Consider the following 19082-nt stretch of genomic DNA (forward strand, 5'->3'; position numbering starts at 1 on the left):
TTAAAATCCGTCCATCGCGCGTTTAGTTGCAATTGAGTTTAATGGCGATAGCGGTCGGCGTCTGTCCATGCACGTTCCCGTTATCACGCAGAATCGAGCGCCTGGTAGAAAAAAATCGTAATTTCTTATAACAATGACTTTTTTGACGTATTTGAAATCGTTTTCTCTCGGGAAAGGATTTTACGTATCTTTAACTAGAGCTACCAAAACACTGACTGACTTGTGGTTTTTTATCAAATTCATAACAATATATTTTCTAATAAATCTATAAGATATTCCATGACCTTCGTTGTAATATATAAATAATTAATTTACACACTTTCCTTCTTTATCTATTTTTTTAAATGTATTTAAATAACAGGAATAGATATAGGTTAATCGGTTCTAGTATTAAACTACGGAGTTAAAATCCCGTAAGAAAGTAAAATCTACGAAAGTTAAGTTTCAGTAAGTCTTTCGTATCATCTGTCGAGGATTCAATCCGTGTATTTTTATTTTAGAAGACCTAAAACGTTTTAAATTCGTTGCTGTACGTCAGGCTCGATCGGCGAGCCGATTTGTCGGCAGAATATTCGATTTATCGACCGATCGTTAGCGGACCTTCCTCAGAGCACGCTCGCGCGTTGTTACACGTCGGGATACGTTACTAATTAGCTGACGCCCGTTAATGGCCCGGGACTCCATTAAACTGTAAAATATTTAAATAACTCGTCGGCCGGGCGTGTCTGGCCGCGAATTACTCGCCGTAAGTCAATCCCAGGGAACTCCCCGAGTGCAGCCTTTCGAGAGAGAAGGAGCATTTAATGTATGTGCGAGTTAATGGGGTATTTTTCGGGAAGCTGACGAGCCCGTAAATTAATATCGCTATCCGACGCGCATCTCCTTGCGGCGTGATGGCGCGGGCATTGAGAATTTTAAACTCGTGTATTTTGGAGGTACTCGAAACTGTGGATGCACATAAGTAATTTGCCCATGTATTTAATTGTAATAACAAAACAATTGTTCTAAAAAGAACAAATATCCTAATGCTGTTTAATTCATTATTTTTCTTTATTATATTCACAAATGATACAAATACAGCCACAAGGTGACTCTGTCATTAAATCGAATATAAAAATGTAAACTTATCAAACTTTGGTAATGGAAGGTTTGCTTAATAAAAAATACGTTCTCTTTTATTGTAGTCATTTATTCATTGTAAAGAAAAGATAAGGAGGTAATATTAAGATTAAGTACAATGCACGTGGGTGGTTCAATTTCAGAAATAGAGAAAGCGGATTTTCGATCTCAAATTCGATTCTGATCATAATTCTATTATCGTAAAAGACGGAAGGACGTGAATTAATTCATTTTCTCGCACTCGATACATTGCCAGGCTTGATTATTACGTTTGCTGCTCGAATTACGAGATCGATAATGTTCTAAGGATTTTAGATGGATCCTTGATGAAGAAATTTGAAATGAGAACGCCAGCGACAGAGAAAAGTAGCTGGACTGTCTCGGTACGGTTACGTATGCATGTCGTTTTGTACATTATGCAACCGGGACAGATGATTGCAAGGTCTTGTTAAAAATGACACGCAGATCGTTATACATGTTATTTACAAGGCGGCTTACGCGCTAAGTATGCTTATGCAGTCGTAAAATCTATAGCAATAATGTAGAATATCTGAATTGTAAATAAAGTATATATATATATAGATTTATATATATAATATATATAAATAGTATCTCTCTTTCTCTTCACATTGTCTAAACGTGTATATAACGTATCATGTAAAAGTAAATAAAACTACACGGTTTTGGATTTCATGCGATCATCGATCAACGCTGTGTGAGGCTTTATTGCGATCGCGACGAAAAAGAGCGGAAATATATCCTGGGACAGCAATTCCTTAATTGTATCTTTCATAAAAAAAAGCTCGCCTTTTTCTATTTCTTACTTTAGTTAATAGTCTCTAAAATTCCGACTTTCCGTCACGATGCCGATTAACCTCCAAATGGACGGACACTTTTCGATGATCTTTACATAAGGATCACTTTGGAATCGCGAATAATTACTATCGTCTTCTTCTAGCCAAAAAAGAACGGTCTACGCGGCTTTTAATCAATCCTAGCAGATTCAAGAAACTACAAAAAAAAATGCCTAATTATATATCGAGAAGCGTTATATATTATGTATACATTTATGTAAATTTACTGAGAAAATTTATTAAGTATAAACAAATTTTATAAAAATTATAAAATAAGACAGAGAGTAATCAAATATTCCTAAATCAATTCCTTTCAAAGAGAGAATTCTTCTGTAAATAAATTTCAAAATTTTATGCTTTAAATTTCATATTAAGTCAAAAAGTAAGAATTTATATAAAATCTACAAGTTGTGAATTTCTTAACATTAATCAGATACCATATTACAAATTGTATTCATATATTCGTTTATTGCTGATTTAATATTTATTACACTTATTTACATTATTTGCGAAAGAATAATCTTAACAGACTCCACCATCTTGCTATTCGGAACTTGATCCTGCTAGGATTAATATCCGTGTTTCGCGCATATTTAACGATCAGCGTCAAGATAATATCTCACATGTCTTACAATAAATTGATCGAGTATAAGTAGCTTATAAAAGAAAAATTTCTTTTCGCACCAAAATGGTAATGCGTCTTGATAAATTTATCGTACAACATGTATGATACTAGTCTAAATAAAGGCTGACGCGGTTATCGACTATGCGAACTAATTAAGAAACGTACCTCTCGGTGCATGCGAAACAGGTTCAAATGATGTACCACGCGATACACTTGCGCGAACAAATCCCTCGATTCGCGCAATTCTATTAATTCCCTCGCATATTGGAATACTGTAAACTATATACACATGCGGTGTACACATGAGTAACGGTAATTTTACTCTTCCTTGCTTTCGTTCACATTGTTCCGCATTTTTTTTGCTTCATGTTATGGAGCGATGTCATGGATAATACCTAATAAATGATAAACAAAAGGAAAAAATAACACCGCAATAAATTTTTTTTCGTTAATCATTACGTTAATTTTAAAAAGAAGATTAGAAAGCATTCCACTTTTTTTATAAATTTTAAATTATTCTGATTGAATCGAATTATTTAATTTTTTAATTATTTAATTATTTAATTTAATACGATCAGCATAAAATCAAAAGGATTGCGATTAAAGGGATATATGCTGAATATTAAGATAACAACCGATTGGTATAGAATATAGATCAATAGAAAATATAACAATTTTAATTTCTATCTCGTAGAAAAATGATGTACAAATTGCGATTCTTGAGAATTTTGTTCAATCATTCACACTACCAATTTTCTCGAGATATTGTTTGCCGCGCAAAACGTATTGAAAGTGAACATATTAAAATCGTATCGTTCGACGATAGACTTTTTGATGGAAAACGGAACTTATCACATGCCTTTCACATTCCATCTCTCGATTTTAATGAATCTGCTTCGTTTAACAAACGTGCTAGCACTCACTACATACAATTCGTTTGCCACGAAACTCAATCACACATTTTTCTAAGTTCGTCGCGATTATATCAATAACGGACCGACCGACAACACTTGAATCACAGTCTGACCAATGTAGCGTTACATGATCTAAAATCGCCATATATATATAGTTGAATATCACATTCGCTGTATTTGCTGCGTGCAACATTCGATTAACTATTTTGATATTTTGTTGAGAGCCTGTGTCACACATTGGGCAAGCACTGATTTAAGTGTGTCTAAGACCTTCGCGAGTTCACTCACTTGACTCAACCTGCCGGGCATTCCCCGTGTGGAAGAACCCGAAGAACGCCCGATTTCCCTATGACTGATCCGAACTGATTTAGGACAGACTCGCGCGCGTTGTCTGCCGCATCCGAACGACGGTGTTTCAACTTATGAGATCGCCATTCTTACGCAGCATCTCCAAATGCATCTCGTACTCGCGGGCCTTGTGTCTCAGCGAGGCGATGCTGTTCGTCCTTCTGTCGATGTCCAGTCCCACGCTACCCGTAGGCGAGCTCTGCGGTGAACTGGCGGTCGGCGGTGGCGGGGGTGGCGGTGCCACCGGGGGATGCGACAGAGCGATCGCGGATGATGGTGGCAGGGGCGGGGGTGGCGAGCCGCGCATCAGTTTCGGCCGCTGCGCTGCCGATATGTTCGCCAGCAAATTCTGGAAGGAGGCGGACGTGTACGGCAGAGGCATGCCGGGCGGCAGCAGCGGTGGCGGGGCCCGATGATAGGGATGAGCGGCGTAACTACCGGGGAGGACCGGGCCGTGACCCAGTGGCGGATAGCGAAAGGCGTCGAAGGGCTTCCTGTGAGAGAAGTTGACCAGGTGGGCGAAGGGGTTCGGCAAGGTCGGCGCCACGACCGCCGACGGTGGTGGGTACGGAGTGTACGGATGCGCTTGGGGCCCGACCTTTTCTTGTTTACGCCACTTGGCCCGCCGGTTCTGGAACCAGACCTGGAACACATGATGAACGAGCGGTCTGATTAGGCGCCGTGTCGTTTCGTGGAAGGCTCTTAGGCCGCGACGATAACAGCGGAGCCCGGAAGGAATCTTTTTGCGTCTTTCGGAATCCTTCGCGTTACGCAACCGCGGCGCAGTCGATATTTTGAATAATAACAGTAGCATTAGTGATCATCAGCTGCGTATCTCCGGGCGCGATCCTATCATAACGAGACGAAGATTCCGCAATTTTTTCTTACCAATTCTTAATAGAAAAGACTATACTATTTAATACTATTTAAATATAATATTACGTCATTTTCGATAATCAGAACTCAGAACATCCATTTTCGCTTTTTCTAATAATAATTTAACATTTATATTTAATATTTATATTCAATGACTTAATAATGTTTTAGATAACAGTTCTTTATTATGAGTTTTAAATGCTACAATGTCGATTGTCTTCCTAATTATCGCAACGAATAATAGAAGTAAAAATTTAGATCCCGTTTAACAGTTTCAAGAAAGTCGTTCGTTCGATTCCGGGTCAGAAAAGTAATCGATAGGTACTTTCTTCCTTGGAAGTTGTTGATCCGCGAGAGTTCGAATTCCGGTTACAGTGACGCATTCTCCTCTTTTCAGGAAGGTAGAGAGCAGCGTATCATTACCGTCGATGCTCCAAAGAAACCGAACACTGCTGCGAGGCAGAGATCTCTGCCTCGTCCGCGCGTTTCCCTTCTACCTCTCTCTCTCTCTCTCTTTTTCCCTCTTCTCTCTGTCTGTCTCTACCTGAATTTTACGTTTCTCCTCGAAAATTAACAAAATATCGGCTGTCGTAAAACCGTTAGGTTAGCGATCCCTTGGCCCATTTTTTCGTTTCTGACAACTCGAGATACTCGGAATCGGTATCGCTGCGTGTCAAAACTCGCAATGTATATGTTTTTATGAATAAAGCATTGGGAATACAAACATATGAAAATCACATTATTTAATGCTGTGCTAATACAATAAGAATTTCTTAGCTTTATGATTATCGCACAAATGGTGCAGCAATTTATACTCAATTGCAAATGTACTGTTGGCCATAAATAATATAAATAAGCGGAAATGAATAAGATTATACCTTATGTCAATTATCGCGCATGATTATTTTAGCGCGATACGAAACTTCAGTTTCCCCTCTTTACAGAATCGCATAAAAATATAAGAAAGAAACTAAATATTTTTATTAAATATTTTTACAGATTTTGCTAGTCTCGATTATGAAAGATGACGAACAATATCGTTGCTCTGTTTTATACGATTTAAATACTTTGCGAACAAATCGGAATTTGTTGCCGACGTAAAATCCCAGAAAATCGACTTCTAATACTTGTAAATAGAAATTGGACAACGAATGCGAATCGCCATTCGTGATGCGCGTCCACCGGGTTCCAGCGCATTCCATTCCATTCCAACGCGAGGCTTCCTCGAAGAGACCCGGAGCTCTAATCAGTTCAGCGGAAGTCCATTTCTCATTTCTCCTCGTTCGTTCGTCAATCCGTGTCCCTCTCCTCTTTTCCCTTTTTCCACCGCTTTTTCATACCTCTATCGTATCCTATCTCTGGTTGTTGGGTCGATTTTATGCCGTGCGCGTCCCGACTGAACGCAAATAACGTATCGCCGATTTCGTTTTAATATCAGGTCGCGCAAGAGAAAGAAAAAGAAAGAGGGACAAGAGGAGACGTGTCTCGTGACTGATCGCAATGAGTGGGGTTTAGGACAACAACAATTCAACTTATCCAATCTTTCCGCGCGCGAGCACCTGCTGCGATTCCAGATTTTTGTATCATTGCCTTTTCGCGGTAAAGAACGGCCGCGAATTCCACAAGCGCGGCTCGTTACGTCGATTGTTCGAGTAGAACTTTTCGAGAAGCGGCCATCTATCCTGAAAGCTATCCGAGGTCTTTTATCGTTTCCGGTGAGGGGTAATGTTTCATGTTACCGCTTGAGAAGCGCGACTCTCGAGATACCTCCAGCGAGAATTCTCGTCAGGTAATCGTGCGAACGGTTCTCCGTCTTCTGCAAAGTTTCCTCGCTCTCTAATTGTCATTTCAACGACTTCTGGATTGAATTTCAATTCATCGTGTTCATTGCACGAATTCATTTTTCTAAAACTATTTGATACATTTTTTATAAATTATCTATTCGTCCTTTGATTATAGGTATTTCTTGTAATACTATTAATCATTCTAAAGATTACACACAAAATGTAAAATAAAATAATTAATTCTTATTAGACCATTTTTTGCCAAACCAACAATTTTGATATATGTAAATTGTTTTCTATACATATTTTTGTATTTTATTTTTATATTTCTCATTATTTTCAATCTTCCGACATTATTCTTTCACGTCAAAAAATGGAATGACGCGTCACATTGAAGGAGCATGGACGACGATACTGAAAATTAACGTCTCTTCTCTTCACCATCGGCTCTTAGGTCGCGCAATAAACGACACCTTGCATCACGACTCGCTTGTTTTTTCCGCACACGAGGAGAGATTCGCCTCGTTTTCCGTCGACGCAACGTGCGGTACTCGTGCCGAAGAGCACGATTGCGCGTTCCACATCGCCGCGGCTTCGGCACTCGGCAGCATCACGGATTTGTGAATCAAAAGTACCGCCGGGTGATGTAGACACTCCCAATACGGTTCGTCACGGTGCGGCCTCGTCATCGCGTGGACGAGAATAGACGTATGCCCGGATGACTTTGCGATTTGATGATCGACCTCGATCATTGGCTCACCGACGGTACGGCGGCGGCGACTGCGAGTTCCATGAGATCCATGAGATCCGTGGATCCTATCCCTCCTGGTAGCTCCACCATCGAGAAAATGATTTCGATCGATTTGCTCGATCTGAGATTTTATCCGTTCTGATATTCGAATCTGAGATCGCTCGCGCGATCGTATTTTGCTCAATAGAACAGGCGCTATGAAATAACAGGATTATTTGAGGTATTGTAAGCGATTGTAATTATGATTAAAAAACAGGTTTCAAAAGCCTTATCTTCATTCAACAGTCTTATCAAGTTTTACATTCACACATATTGATGTCCAGAGGTCGTTAATTGCCGCGTGTTAGCAGTAGAGACTGGTTTCTCTTAAAACATTAAGATTTATTTTTATTTTATATTAATTTAAATTCTCATTATAATTATATTTAATTATATTACGTATGCATAATTAATAGAGTTTATAATGATTGGAACTAGACATCGTGTGCTTCCAGCAATATCATTTAAATCAATCACTCTCCGCCAAGAGAGCGAATTCTACGAGCGGTTAAAGCACGAGATTTACGATTGCGCAATAATCGATTACAATCCCCATACTTATATTTCGATTTTTGTTGTTCGAGAAAGAGGCATCCAACCCGAATATACTGCGTTCCGCGTGTGTACCGGCCGCCCGCTTCGGAATCTCGCCTAGACATACGGGAGATTAGAGGGCTCCTGGCATCGTTAGGGTAGAGTGAGGAAAAGGGGTCGCGGGTGCCAGGACCCCCCACAGCGAACAGGATTGCCCCCAGCAGGGCGCTAAACATCTCCGACTCTCCGCTTTTAAAACAAAACGTAACCACATCGCCGCCGGAACCTACTCGTTTCGTGCTTAATCGTGCCGCATTAATTACACGAACGCCGAGTATACGTTCGTTTCTTCTGCTTCTCCACTTCAATCCTTTTCTCTCTTTCTCTCTCTCGCTGAAGAAGATTTCCTCGCGCGCGCGTTTGACACATGTATAGATACTTCCTCGGGTGAATCGTTCTTTGAACCCCCCTTCAGACCGGCACGTATATAATCGTGTTTCTATTGAAGAACTCACATACAGCTGAGAACACACTCTTGAGACATGATTTAATAATAGATCCTTTAATAGATTCTGCGAGTCAATTTTATACTCGTTATACATATTTGTAATTCTAAGATTTAATTGAAGAATTCAGATGCAGTTTGTTTGAGATCGAGTTTAAGATATTCCTGAGTTTTGTTTTTCACTTTAATAATTAAGAAAAAAGTGTACGTATTTTTTATTATAGGTTTTGTGAATATTGTAATATTTTCCCGAAGATAATTTGAAAAGAAAACGATTACTTAGGTGAAATATCTGACTTGAGATCCAAGAATATACATTTTTAAAACATTAAGATTAAGAAAATACTGTTGAATACAATACTGTTCTTTATTATGACGTAATAAGATTAAATTTAATTTAATTTTTTTTATTGATTTATTAAAATCATACAATTTTATTTCTGTCTTATTGTTAAATAAAAATCTGGAAATAATAAATTAATATACACAAATACAGTTTCATAATTAAAATAGATATAAATTTTATTCTTTAAATTTTAAATAATAGATTTACTAATTTTTTGAAATGGAATAATTAGGCGACCAATCATTTAAATTGTCATTAAAAGAAATAATTAAATAATAATTCACGTATAATAGTTATTGAAATTCGCTATTAGTATTTATATAAATATAACCAAATTAAAACAAATTCTATTATTAATCAAGATTCAAATAATAATATATATTTTCCAAAATACTCCCCCAATCGAATGGATTGATCATTATTTTACGCGACGCTAATGATTCCGCAAAACGAAGCAAAATAACAACCATTAAGCAAAATATGTAAAAAATAGAATATATTAAACGTATATACATTTATTTCGTAGTACGTTACATATTTCAAGCTGTGACACATATATATACACACACATATCAATCTGCGCGCTCGTTGTTTATTACGCGACACTGTTCTCTCGCGTATACACAAGGTTACAGCTATACCGCTGTATCATTCGCGCTCCAAAATTCAAGCTGGTAAGCAGCAGCGAAAGCTGCTTCGTGAGTGATTACGTTATTATCTCTCGAAACAACAATTGCGACGAGTACCGCCGGGAGAAGACATGATCATTCCTTACACGCTTGTCAGTAACAAATAATATTCGCGCGATTCCACGAACAAATTCTCGAGGCGACAGATTAATCGAAGCACTTTGCGCGATTTATTCATTTAAATTTTAAAATATAAACATTAACCATCATACTGTATTTGCGTTTTGAACTAACCGCCGATTTCAGTTTAATAATTCGTGTAATGATTTTTGGGAGAAAACGTGGAGTAATACACGAATAGCCGGATCACGAATTATCCAACAGAAAGCAGTAATACATCTATCGTTTGTTAATAATTGGATTAAAATATTAGATTGAAATATTATATAGGAACAGAATATTCGACGTGAATTTACATTATAAAGCGTTAAATATTTCGGGAAACGATTTCGGCACCCGCCGAGCGACGTAAGGCGCGCTATTGTTTACATAAAAAGTCGTCGCGTTATTATTCGTGCTGGTTATTCGAGCAGGCAGGTAGCGACGCGAGCCACTCTCCGCGCATACCATCGTATTATCCCTCGAAACGCGGTGATCAATCCGCGGAATCAATTTAACTCTCATGATTAATTAAACCGCTTATTCATAGAAGCAGATATTTTGCGTATTGGGCAATGGAAATTACAAAATACCGTTCCGTTGCAATATTTACGAGTGATTAATTTTTTTAGTGATGCTTGAAATCGAATATATCTCACATCGCTTTGGATCTCTCGTATTTTGAATTTAAATGTGATTTATCCATTTGCCATTTTCGGATTGAGAGCGTAATGTCACGTGCACTGGGTCGAACAATTCAAGTACCTAACAGAAAATCGTAATTAGTGAAATTAATATAATATTTCGGATATTGCGCGTTGCGTGCAGTTGATTGCCTTATAAAGTATCGCATAATTAATCGTTTTCGCGAGTGAGTATTGCGCGCGCGCGCGCGCGCGCGTGTGTGTGTGTGTGTGTGTGTGTGCAACGACCGAAGGAGTAGGAGGGCTGGGAGGCATCGGACGATGGCGGAGCAATCATGTGTAATTCATTTTTTATGTATTATTTTTGTTATTCGGAAATTATGTCGATATTTTACTGAACATCTACTGAAAAAGGACAAACAAAAAATTCGATGCATGCAATAATTACTTTTAAAATATTAATTATTTTGACCGTTGTTATATTGGATTATATTTGTATTTTACAGATCAACGTAATTGCGTTATATAATTTCGCCGCTGAGCTTCTTATTTCGGTGAGTAATAAATTATCTTTTATTTTAATATAAAGTAATGGATTTGTGAAAATATATATGTATATTCCTATATGTGAATAGGCTAAAAGAAATTAGCTAATACACACATACCTGTTATTAAAAATATTACTTAAACCTGTAATATTTTAATATGAAATATTTGATAAGTAGAGTAAGTTAAATAAGAAATGATAAATAAGGATCGATTCTCTTAACAAAAATTATTTTGAAATAAAGATATATGGTAATTATGCAGTTTAGGGGAAGCACCTCCGATGACCTTGACCTTGACATATGTTGTCAAGGTCACCCTCCTGAGTGACCTTCAGAAGGTTTTAGCCGTCGCTCGTATTTTATTAAAAAGTTATTAACAAAAAAAAGTTTGGCGACCTCACCGATTTCAATGACCTTGATATATGTTGTCAAGGTCATGACCCCGAGTGACCTTCAGAAGGTTTTAGCCGTCGCTCGCTATTCGTTAAAAAATTATTAACAAAAAAAGTTTGGAAAATATAGCATATATAGGTGCATATATAGGTTAGTTGACGCGCTTTAAACACTTAAATACTTTTAAAGCGCGTCAACTAACCTATGTAGGTTAGTGATCAACGATTTACTGCTTTAAATGTTGTGTTTTGGTAAAGCAGCGACTTTTTTGCAAAATAAAGTATTCTCTGCTTTAACAAAAAGACTTCAATTTATCAACAATTTACTGCTTTAAATGTTGTGTTTTGGTAAAGCAGCGACTTTCTCGCGAAATAAAGTATTCTCTGCTTTAAAGAAAAACGTAATATTAGTCGTTTATGCCTCTCAGTACTTAAAATAACTGCTATATTTTCGAAACTTTTTTTGTTTATAACTTTTTAATAAAAAACGAGCGACGGCTAAAACCTTCTGAAGGTCACTTAGGAGGGTGACCTTGACAACATATGTCAAGGTCAAGGTCATCGGAGGTGCTTCCCCTAAACTGCATAATTACCAGATATATAATCTCTTACGCGCTTTATGCTACGCTTTATTCCTTTTATTTCGAGATTAAATATCCTAATAAATAAATGCGTTAAATAGATTAACATGATATACGAAATACTGTAGGTATATTGTTTCCAAAGTTTCCAACAATTTTGAGGGAAAAAGAGAAAGAGTTGACAGAGGAAAAGATTCAAAGGTAAAAAAAGATTACAAACTTGCGAATATAAACATACACGTCAAGCGGGTTTATTCCCTTCGTTTGTGCCGGCCATCGAATTTGCCGCGAAATCGATTCGGAGAAATGCGACGTTTCGCGTGTGTACATTTCAAAAGACAGATGTCGAACGAAAAACGCGTGATATTTTTATCTCCAATTCCAGTTTTGCTTGTGCAAGAATTTCCTCGCTCGTAGCAGAAGTTCGCGACTTGTCGATTATCTCGTCACACTCAGGGAGATCGTAAAAATAATTAATAGCCGTTGCAACAACTGATAATCACTTTGCCTAATAGCAATTTGTTATTCATGCGAGCGACAGGTCTCGTCGGCAAACGAACCTGCGGGAAAGAACGATTCATTATTCATTTGAACCGTGCACAAAACACATACGCTCGATTAATAATCGAATTGAAAATTAAGAATTTATTTGCTTGAAAATTAACATCCTTAGGTGGACGCGTCGCAGAAATATTTACGCAAACGAGCGTTTACTTTTAAATAAATGCAGAACAAAACATTTTTTTCATTTTCGGAGACGCTCGATTGGCGATCAAATTCATCAAGCTTTATATTAAATAATTAAATTAACAACCTTGTTTAAGAAATTGATAAGACGCAGCGCGACGCGTTATTTCTATTTCTGGTGAATCTGCAAACGTGATTAAGTTAGCAGAGTAATCCGCGATTATTCGGTCAGATATTATTCTTAATCTAATTTATTTTCTTAATAAAAATATATCGACTTTTACGCGTTGTATTTTAATACTTCTAGGATCATTTCTACTTCATGTTTGCATAGCTGACGTTAAATAATTAATTAATCCTCGAAACTCCTCTCTCCTTATCCGGTTCTGATTTAATACTTATTTAGTTCTGACTTAATTTCGCAATTTCTCAATTTATGCAGTTCGTATTTATGCAGTTTCTATTATTTATTTTTATTTAATATTATAATACGTTTTATGGGCCTTTATATAATGTGGCTTATAAATACGAATCGATGTCTTTGAAGTCTCCGCGATAAGAAGGTATTTTATTCTCAAACGATAACTGCGTGTTTCATGAATTATTAATGGTCGCCAATGATAGGTCATGTATCCTAATTTCTGTGCGTTGATGTGTACGGGCGAAGTTTCGGGCGTCGAAAAAAATCGCACCTCATTCTCCACGACGATGTATTTGTCATGCATATTAATGACGGCTGATGGACAAGCGGCGACCGAATCGCCCGACAACCTAATTTTCGCGCGTTAGGACGAGCGGAGAGTGTGGCGTTCACTTAAGTCGTTCCTCATACAGTTTATAAATGAGTTCATAATACCTGTCAATATATATTCTTTAGCGAATTTACCGGTATTATTACTCTTTAAGGAAAATATGAAAAAGTTTAATTACACGTAATTATTTAATATCACTGGTCGAAATATAAAAAGAGAGTAAAATCTTGTCTTGTAAAAACTTTAAACGGAGTTAATTTGAAACATAAATAATAAATATTTCCTAAAAATTCAAGGATTTCAATACTATTCAATACATCTTACAATTAGAAGCCTGTCGAATATTGTATCTTTTGAGAAGCAGCTCTGTGCGTGCTAAAGGGTTAAGGACACCGCGATTGAATAAGTGCGCTTAATTCCCCGAAACGTTTTCGTAAACCAACACGCGTAATTCCATTCCGTTACGGCCTACGGCCGCGAGGGCAATTGACACCTATCGCGATTGAAAAGGGATGCAGCTTCGCGGAGCCGGTCATCTCGCTGCGGTCGAGCGAGAAGAACTCCCGGCGCAAAGTCTCCCCGTACAGGTTCAGGGATTCCTGAAAATTATTAACGGCACCCAGGCGTGTCATTCCTCGGGTGGAGTCAGTGGTTCTCATTGCGTGCGCATCGTCGCGCCGCGTAATTCCCGGCCATCAGTAAATCGGCGATTTGCGGTGAACGGTGACGGATTTGCAAGTATAATGAAAAGTGCTGGGTTAACGTTAAAGCGTTATGCCCTCGCGACGCGGGGGAAAATAACAAGAAGATCGCACAGGGGCTCGCGAGAATGAGTGCCCGAAGCCAGCAAGGGATGGAGAGTGAAAGGACGAAGCGAGAGGAAAATACGCGTGGGTTAAAAGGGGAGGGGGGGAGAAAAAAGAATAAGTAAGTAAGTAAGTACCGGGAATAAATTAAACTAATTGAGCAAATTAGCCAGCTGTTCACGCAACGATGATATAGAGACACGCTCTCCTTGGTAAAAAGTTATCGTCGTCACGCAGAAAACTTCGTTCTATCCGTGCGTTCTGCCTGTCCCTTTTGAATAAACGAGTATAACGCAGGACGAACATTTACCCGCGAAAATTAGGAAAAAACTGGTTATGTATTATTGATTTAAAGAATATCCAACAGTACTTAAACTGTAAATTATATCTAAATATGTTTTGTTAAATTAGTGCATTTTATTAAATACTTATAGAATCTAATTCCGGATGATATTTCGTCTAAGGCTGTAGAATGAGCTCTACGTTTTGTATGCAATTTCGGCCTACAATATTCCAGGCATTACTTGACATAAAATGATACCATTATATACTTAAATCAATTTATTAAGAGAAGACTTGAAATTCATAGATTACTATAAGTTATTTTGCAATATTACGTCATAAGATTTAAGCTTATTGTAAAAAACATTATAATACAAATTTATTTATATCCTGATTGCGTTTTATGCGATGTTTGTTACAATAATGTTTCTTCCTTTTTTGTAACTCCTGAGTTTTCATACGATATCATTGATATACGTATGCAAAAAGAAATGAAACATTATAATGTCTTGTCGAACGATGGCATTAATCAGTATAATAAAAACGGATAGGAACTGAGCAATAATTTAATGTTTAATATTTAAATATTTAAATGTATTCGGATCGTGTGATTACTGTTCAGACAGGAGAATGAACATTATTGAATTTTAATAGCGGATGATATGCGTGTTTCTAGCGTTGATTAATCGCGAATGTCTTTAAAATGATCGATTTATGATATTATTCAAATACAATAATGTCGAATGTTGCAAGAAGAGATAATCTTTTATGTTCGGTATGAGATCTATACTACTGCAAATCGTAAGTTGATTTTGTGCAATAATATTGCTGTATTGAGCTCTTCTTTTTACCGCATAACTGCATAACTAATGAATAATCCATGCTGATCATATTAGATACTGTATACTAACTACTCATATAGATATTTACTGACATTAATACTTACAACTAGATTATTGATAAAAGCTGTGATAAGTATCAGACTATATTATACTTTTGCCATAAATGGCTCATACATGTACACACACCAGTTATTTTCATGATCTAATCGTTTTATAAATATGCCGATAGATAATTATCTTCAATATCAGAAATTGTTTAGTAATAGTAATGAGTAGTAATCGTTTAAATGTTCCAATAGACAATCGCGTGTCTAATAATTTTTAGTAATAACGGGCGGTTTGAAAAGGGTTGAGCAAATAATTAAAGACTTATGATCGACGATTTGTATGTTGCTCGAAGGATATCGCATTTCGCCATACGGGTAGGCAAATTACAGGTGGGGGATACGTGACCGCGTGGAGAACTTAAGTAATTCTTAAGTAATTCTTCGCGCGCGCGCTCGCGGGCTTCAAAACTATTATCCAAACGAAATGTCAGAGGATACAGCAGGATAATTGTCGTTGCGCAAGAGACGCGTGATATTTTCGCCTTCGCGCCAAAGAAGACGCCTAACCACATTATTACCGCCAATTATTGCCTCATTTTTCCAACAAACTTTGACGCAGGTGCTTATTATTAAAGTGCGATTTTGAAATTACGCCATGATGCACCAATATATATATAATCAAAGATAACTAATCAATTTTAATTTGACACGCTATTATTTTTATTTAGACAGCATCAGAAATTTATTTGTCTACTCATTTAAAGGAAACGGTTTAATAGATCTTGACATTTTTCGAATTTGAACAGATTTATTTTTATTTTTATTTTAAATTATTTTTTAGTTATTCAGAAGACTTGGTATGAAATAGATCTTTTCTGCATTTAAAAAATTAATTTAGAAAAAAATTAAAGGCCGTCGAAAAAAAGTCATAATATGTTGCATATATTAGGAGTCTGAATAGATCTTACTGTATGTTTTTAATAACTGTATCGGAAATGATTCTATAATTTATCTATACCGCATTATTTTCTATTTTGTTTTACGTAAAAACAACGTTAAGAGATTCTACTGACCTGTATCCGTGCCTCCGTCAGGCCGATCTTCATGGCGAGCTCCTCCCTAAAAACAAAAAGGAAGGTAATCATTAACACAAGAAAAAGGAACCAAGGCCGCGCGTAGCCGCGGGCCTATTTGCGCGTGCGAGTTATTCGATTCTGCTATTGCGATAAACTCGAGTTAACGGAGTGTGAGCTTCGGCGTTCAAGTCAGTTCAGATATTATTATCCAACGAGTTCTGAATAGTGCTAAGCGATAATAATAAAACCAATATTTGCTACTTGATGGCTTTCTGATAATCATTAATATAATACACCCAAATCTTTTTACGCGATTTTTTGCGCGTTTTTTTACGCGATTCTTTTTACGCGATTTTTCGAAGAATTTTTGATGTAATCTCTCGTGTATGTGTACAAACCTTAATTTTAATTCCTAATAATTAATTAATGAAAATTTTTCAATTGGACACATGTCTTCCCATATCATTTATGTTAACAAAGCAAGTAATAACCTAGACAGGGCTATATATTTTTTAATCATCGCTGTAGCTCCAATCATATTTCAGCAGCTCGGTTGTCATTGTCAATCATGATTCGTTTATTATAATTTATACGTTATTTATTCACTCTGATTCTCTTCAAACTCAATCATGTAAATAGCTTTTAGTATAAAAAAACAGCGTGGCATATTTTTCTCTTTTTACAAGGTTAAAAATCATGCACATGGCACACTATTTTTTACGTGGCTTTTCCAAATAATGTGATTTCTTCTTACACGAAACGTAATCTACCACGTAAAAAGAGAGTTGGGTATATATACACATATATTATAGGTATTTACATATACACAATAGATGCATATATCTACATAATATATGCATTATCTCTAACAGTTTTATTATTATTTTTTTTACTAAAGAATTATTATATTATCTCATCATATTAGTCAATTGCTTGACTTAAACTTATTTACATTATATATTATTTACATTAATGTTAAAAAGAAGTTATGTCATTATTATTTATTATTTTAGATAAATGCATTTAGACTCTTTAAAGGTAACTTTCTTTAATTAAGTAAAAAACCATATCTTTAATTGTTTAATTATTTTATTGTCGTTATTATTTTAAATTGATAGTCTGTTATTATTGCGCACGTTCTCCAGAGAAGCTAAACATAAACTCCACAGTATTTTAATGAATAACACTTCCTTCTGTCTCTCTTTTTTTCTTAGCTTACGTAATCAAATGCATATCTAAACGTTTGGGCAGTTAACGGAGTAAGTGCACGTAATTGCAACTGTAATTATTATCTCCCTTGAGTACGCGATTTATTACTTAGGAACGCGATGTAATTTTAACAAAAAAAATCATTTAGTTGTCTTTTAATGGCGTCGGGGAATAGCGGTTACAATCTGACCTCGTATCGCATCCGTGAGAAAATCGCAGAAACCGTTCTACGAAATAGCCAGCCTGATGTCTCGTAAAAACGCGCGCGTTCATTACCTTAATTAGTTTTGCATCCGAAGCAGATTAGCCGACATATAACGACGCACGTTGGGGATTAATTGCATTATGTATCTCGCGGCATTATGTGTGATTTTCCGTTGGATTGCTAGTTGCACGAGCCGTCGTGACGAGAGCTATTAATATCTATTACGAGACGATCAGAATCCGCGCGGCGACCGCACCGTAGTCGTCGTCGTGGCTCCAGCGACGAGATAGAATCTCGTTTTATATAGGTGACTGCGCTCACCAACGGCGTATATTACGAATACGATTATCCATGACTAATTGACTGGTCCAGCGCAGCGGTAATGACAAATAATTATTAGCTCGTGATATTTTACATAACGTCGATCATGTCATATACGCTATACCGGTCGTTTCCTTTCCGCTCGATTGAATTTCGCATCCTTCGCTCGCGGGCGCATATAACACGAAGTCTGTTGTGTCTCACGTGTATTACGTGATACTCTTCTGCAAGCATATATGAGGCGTTCGCGCCCCGCAATAAAAATCGACTCCCCTCGCACCCCGTTGTCGAGAAATCCGAACAGATGCTGGAGGCTACTGATTAAGAGAGACGTAGAATGTTCTATGTGTCAGAAAATTAATAATATTATTTATAAGTGCAGAACCTATAATTTAAAATCATGATAATTCAGCTATTATTTATCGCGAATGCCTGGATATGTGTCAGGAATTATCGAAGTGTCGCGTTTTATCACGCTGCTGGTACGCGCGAACGTACACAAAAGTGACGATAATTTTCTGTTTTCGCTCAGAAGAATGCGTACGTCATTATGTGTATCATAATTATTACGTATTCTTCAAAAGTGCAGATTGTAAGGAAAGCATTACGACTATGTTCAAGGAAACCGGGGAAATTAATAGTCATCGAGTTTAATAATTAAATTCCTTTCGGTTGATTTACGTCGCTTAAGCGATTGCTCGCAGGATGTTTCCAGTAAAGATAATAACTCGTATAAATCGCCGCTCACATGATTTCACCGGAAATTATGCGAACACATTCCCGATTTTTTTTCAATTGAGAATGAGGCAAACCGGAGGTGCGAAGGAATCATTATACTCGTACGGATAGGCGTGAATCATGACAGGTGTCAATAATTCATCCCGTTTGTCGAGAATTCATTCATTCCGGAAATATTCCGCGATTTTTGCCGTTATTTCGATAAAGAAACCGAGCGATCGTGCAATCGCGTATATCCGGCGGGGCGGGTAGGAAAAGAAAGAAGAAAAAGAAAAAATATGAATCGAGCAGTGAGACACCCCGCCGGGCGTCTCTCATCTCGCAGGCAAATTGCCCAGATGTTCCACGAAATCGTGAGGAAATCTCGGTGATTATGCCGCGCACAGAAGCTCTCGCGTCCGATCGAGCTTGGATCTCGTGTTTAGGTGCATTTCAGCCTGCAGACGGTAGCTTCCGAAATTACAGGGAT

General features: G+C 37.2%; 1 protein-coding gene across 3 annotated transcripts in view; it reads right to left on the minus strand.

The window, feature by feature from the left end:
* Window positions 1–1168: 1168 nt before the first annotated feature.
* The window catches only part of LOC139809179 (retinal homeobox protein Rx-B), a 143437-nt gene continuing 125523 nt past the window's right edge, over window positions 1169–19082 (minus strand). For all 3 annotated transcript variants that reach the window (XM_071771890.1, XM_071771892.1, XM_071771891.1), the window contains 2 exons: window positions 16138–16183; window positions 1169–4503 (listed from right to left, as the gene is read on the minus strand). In XM_071771890.1, the coding sequence (XP_071627991.1) occupies window positions 3928–4503; window positions 16138–16183 (622 nt within the window). In that variant the 3' untranslated portion in view covers window positions 1169–3927. The remainder of the gene's footprint in view (window positions 4504–16137; window positions 16184–19082) is intronic.

The sequence above is a fragment of the Temnothorax longispinosus genome, chromosome 2 (genome assembly GCF_030848805.1).
Source record: "Temnothorax longispinosus isolate EJ_2023e chromosome 2, Tlon_JGU_v1, whole genome shotgun sequence".
NCBI classification, from domain to species: Eukaryota; Metazoa; Arthropoda; class Insecta; order Hymenoptera; family Formicidae; genus Temnothorax; species Temnothorax longispinosus.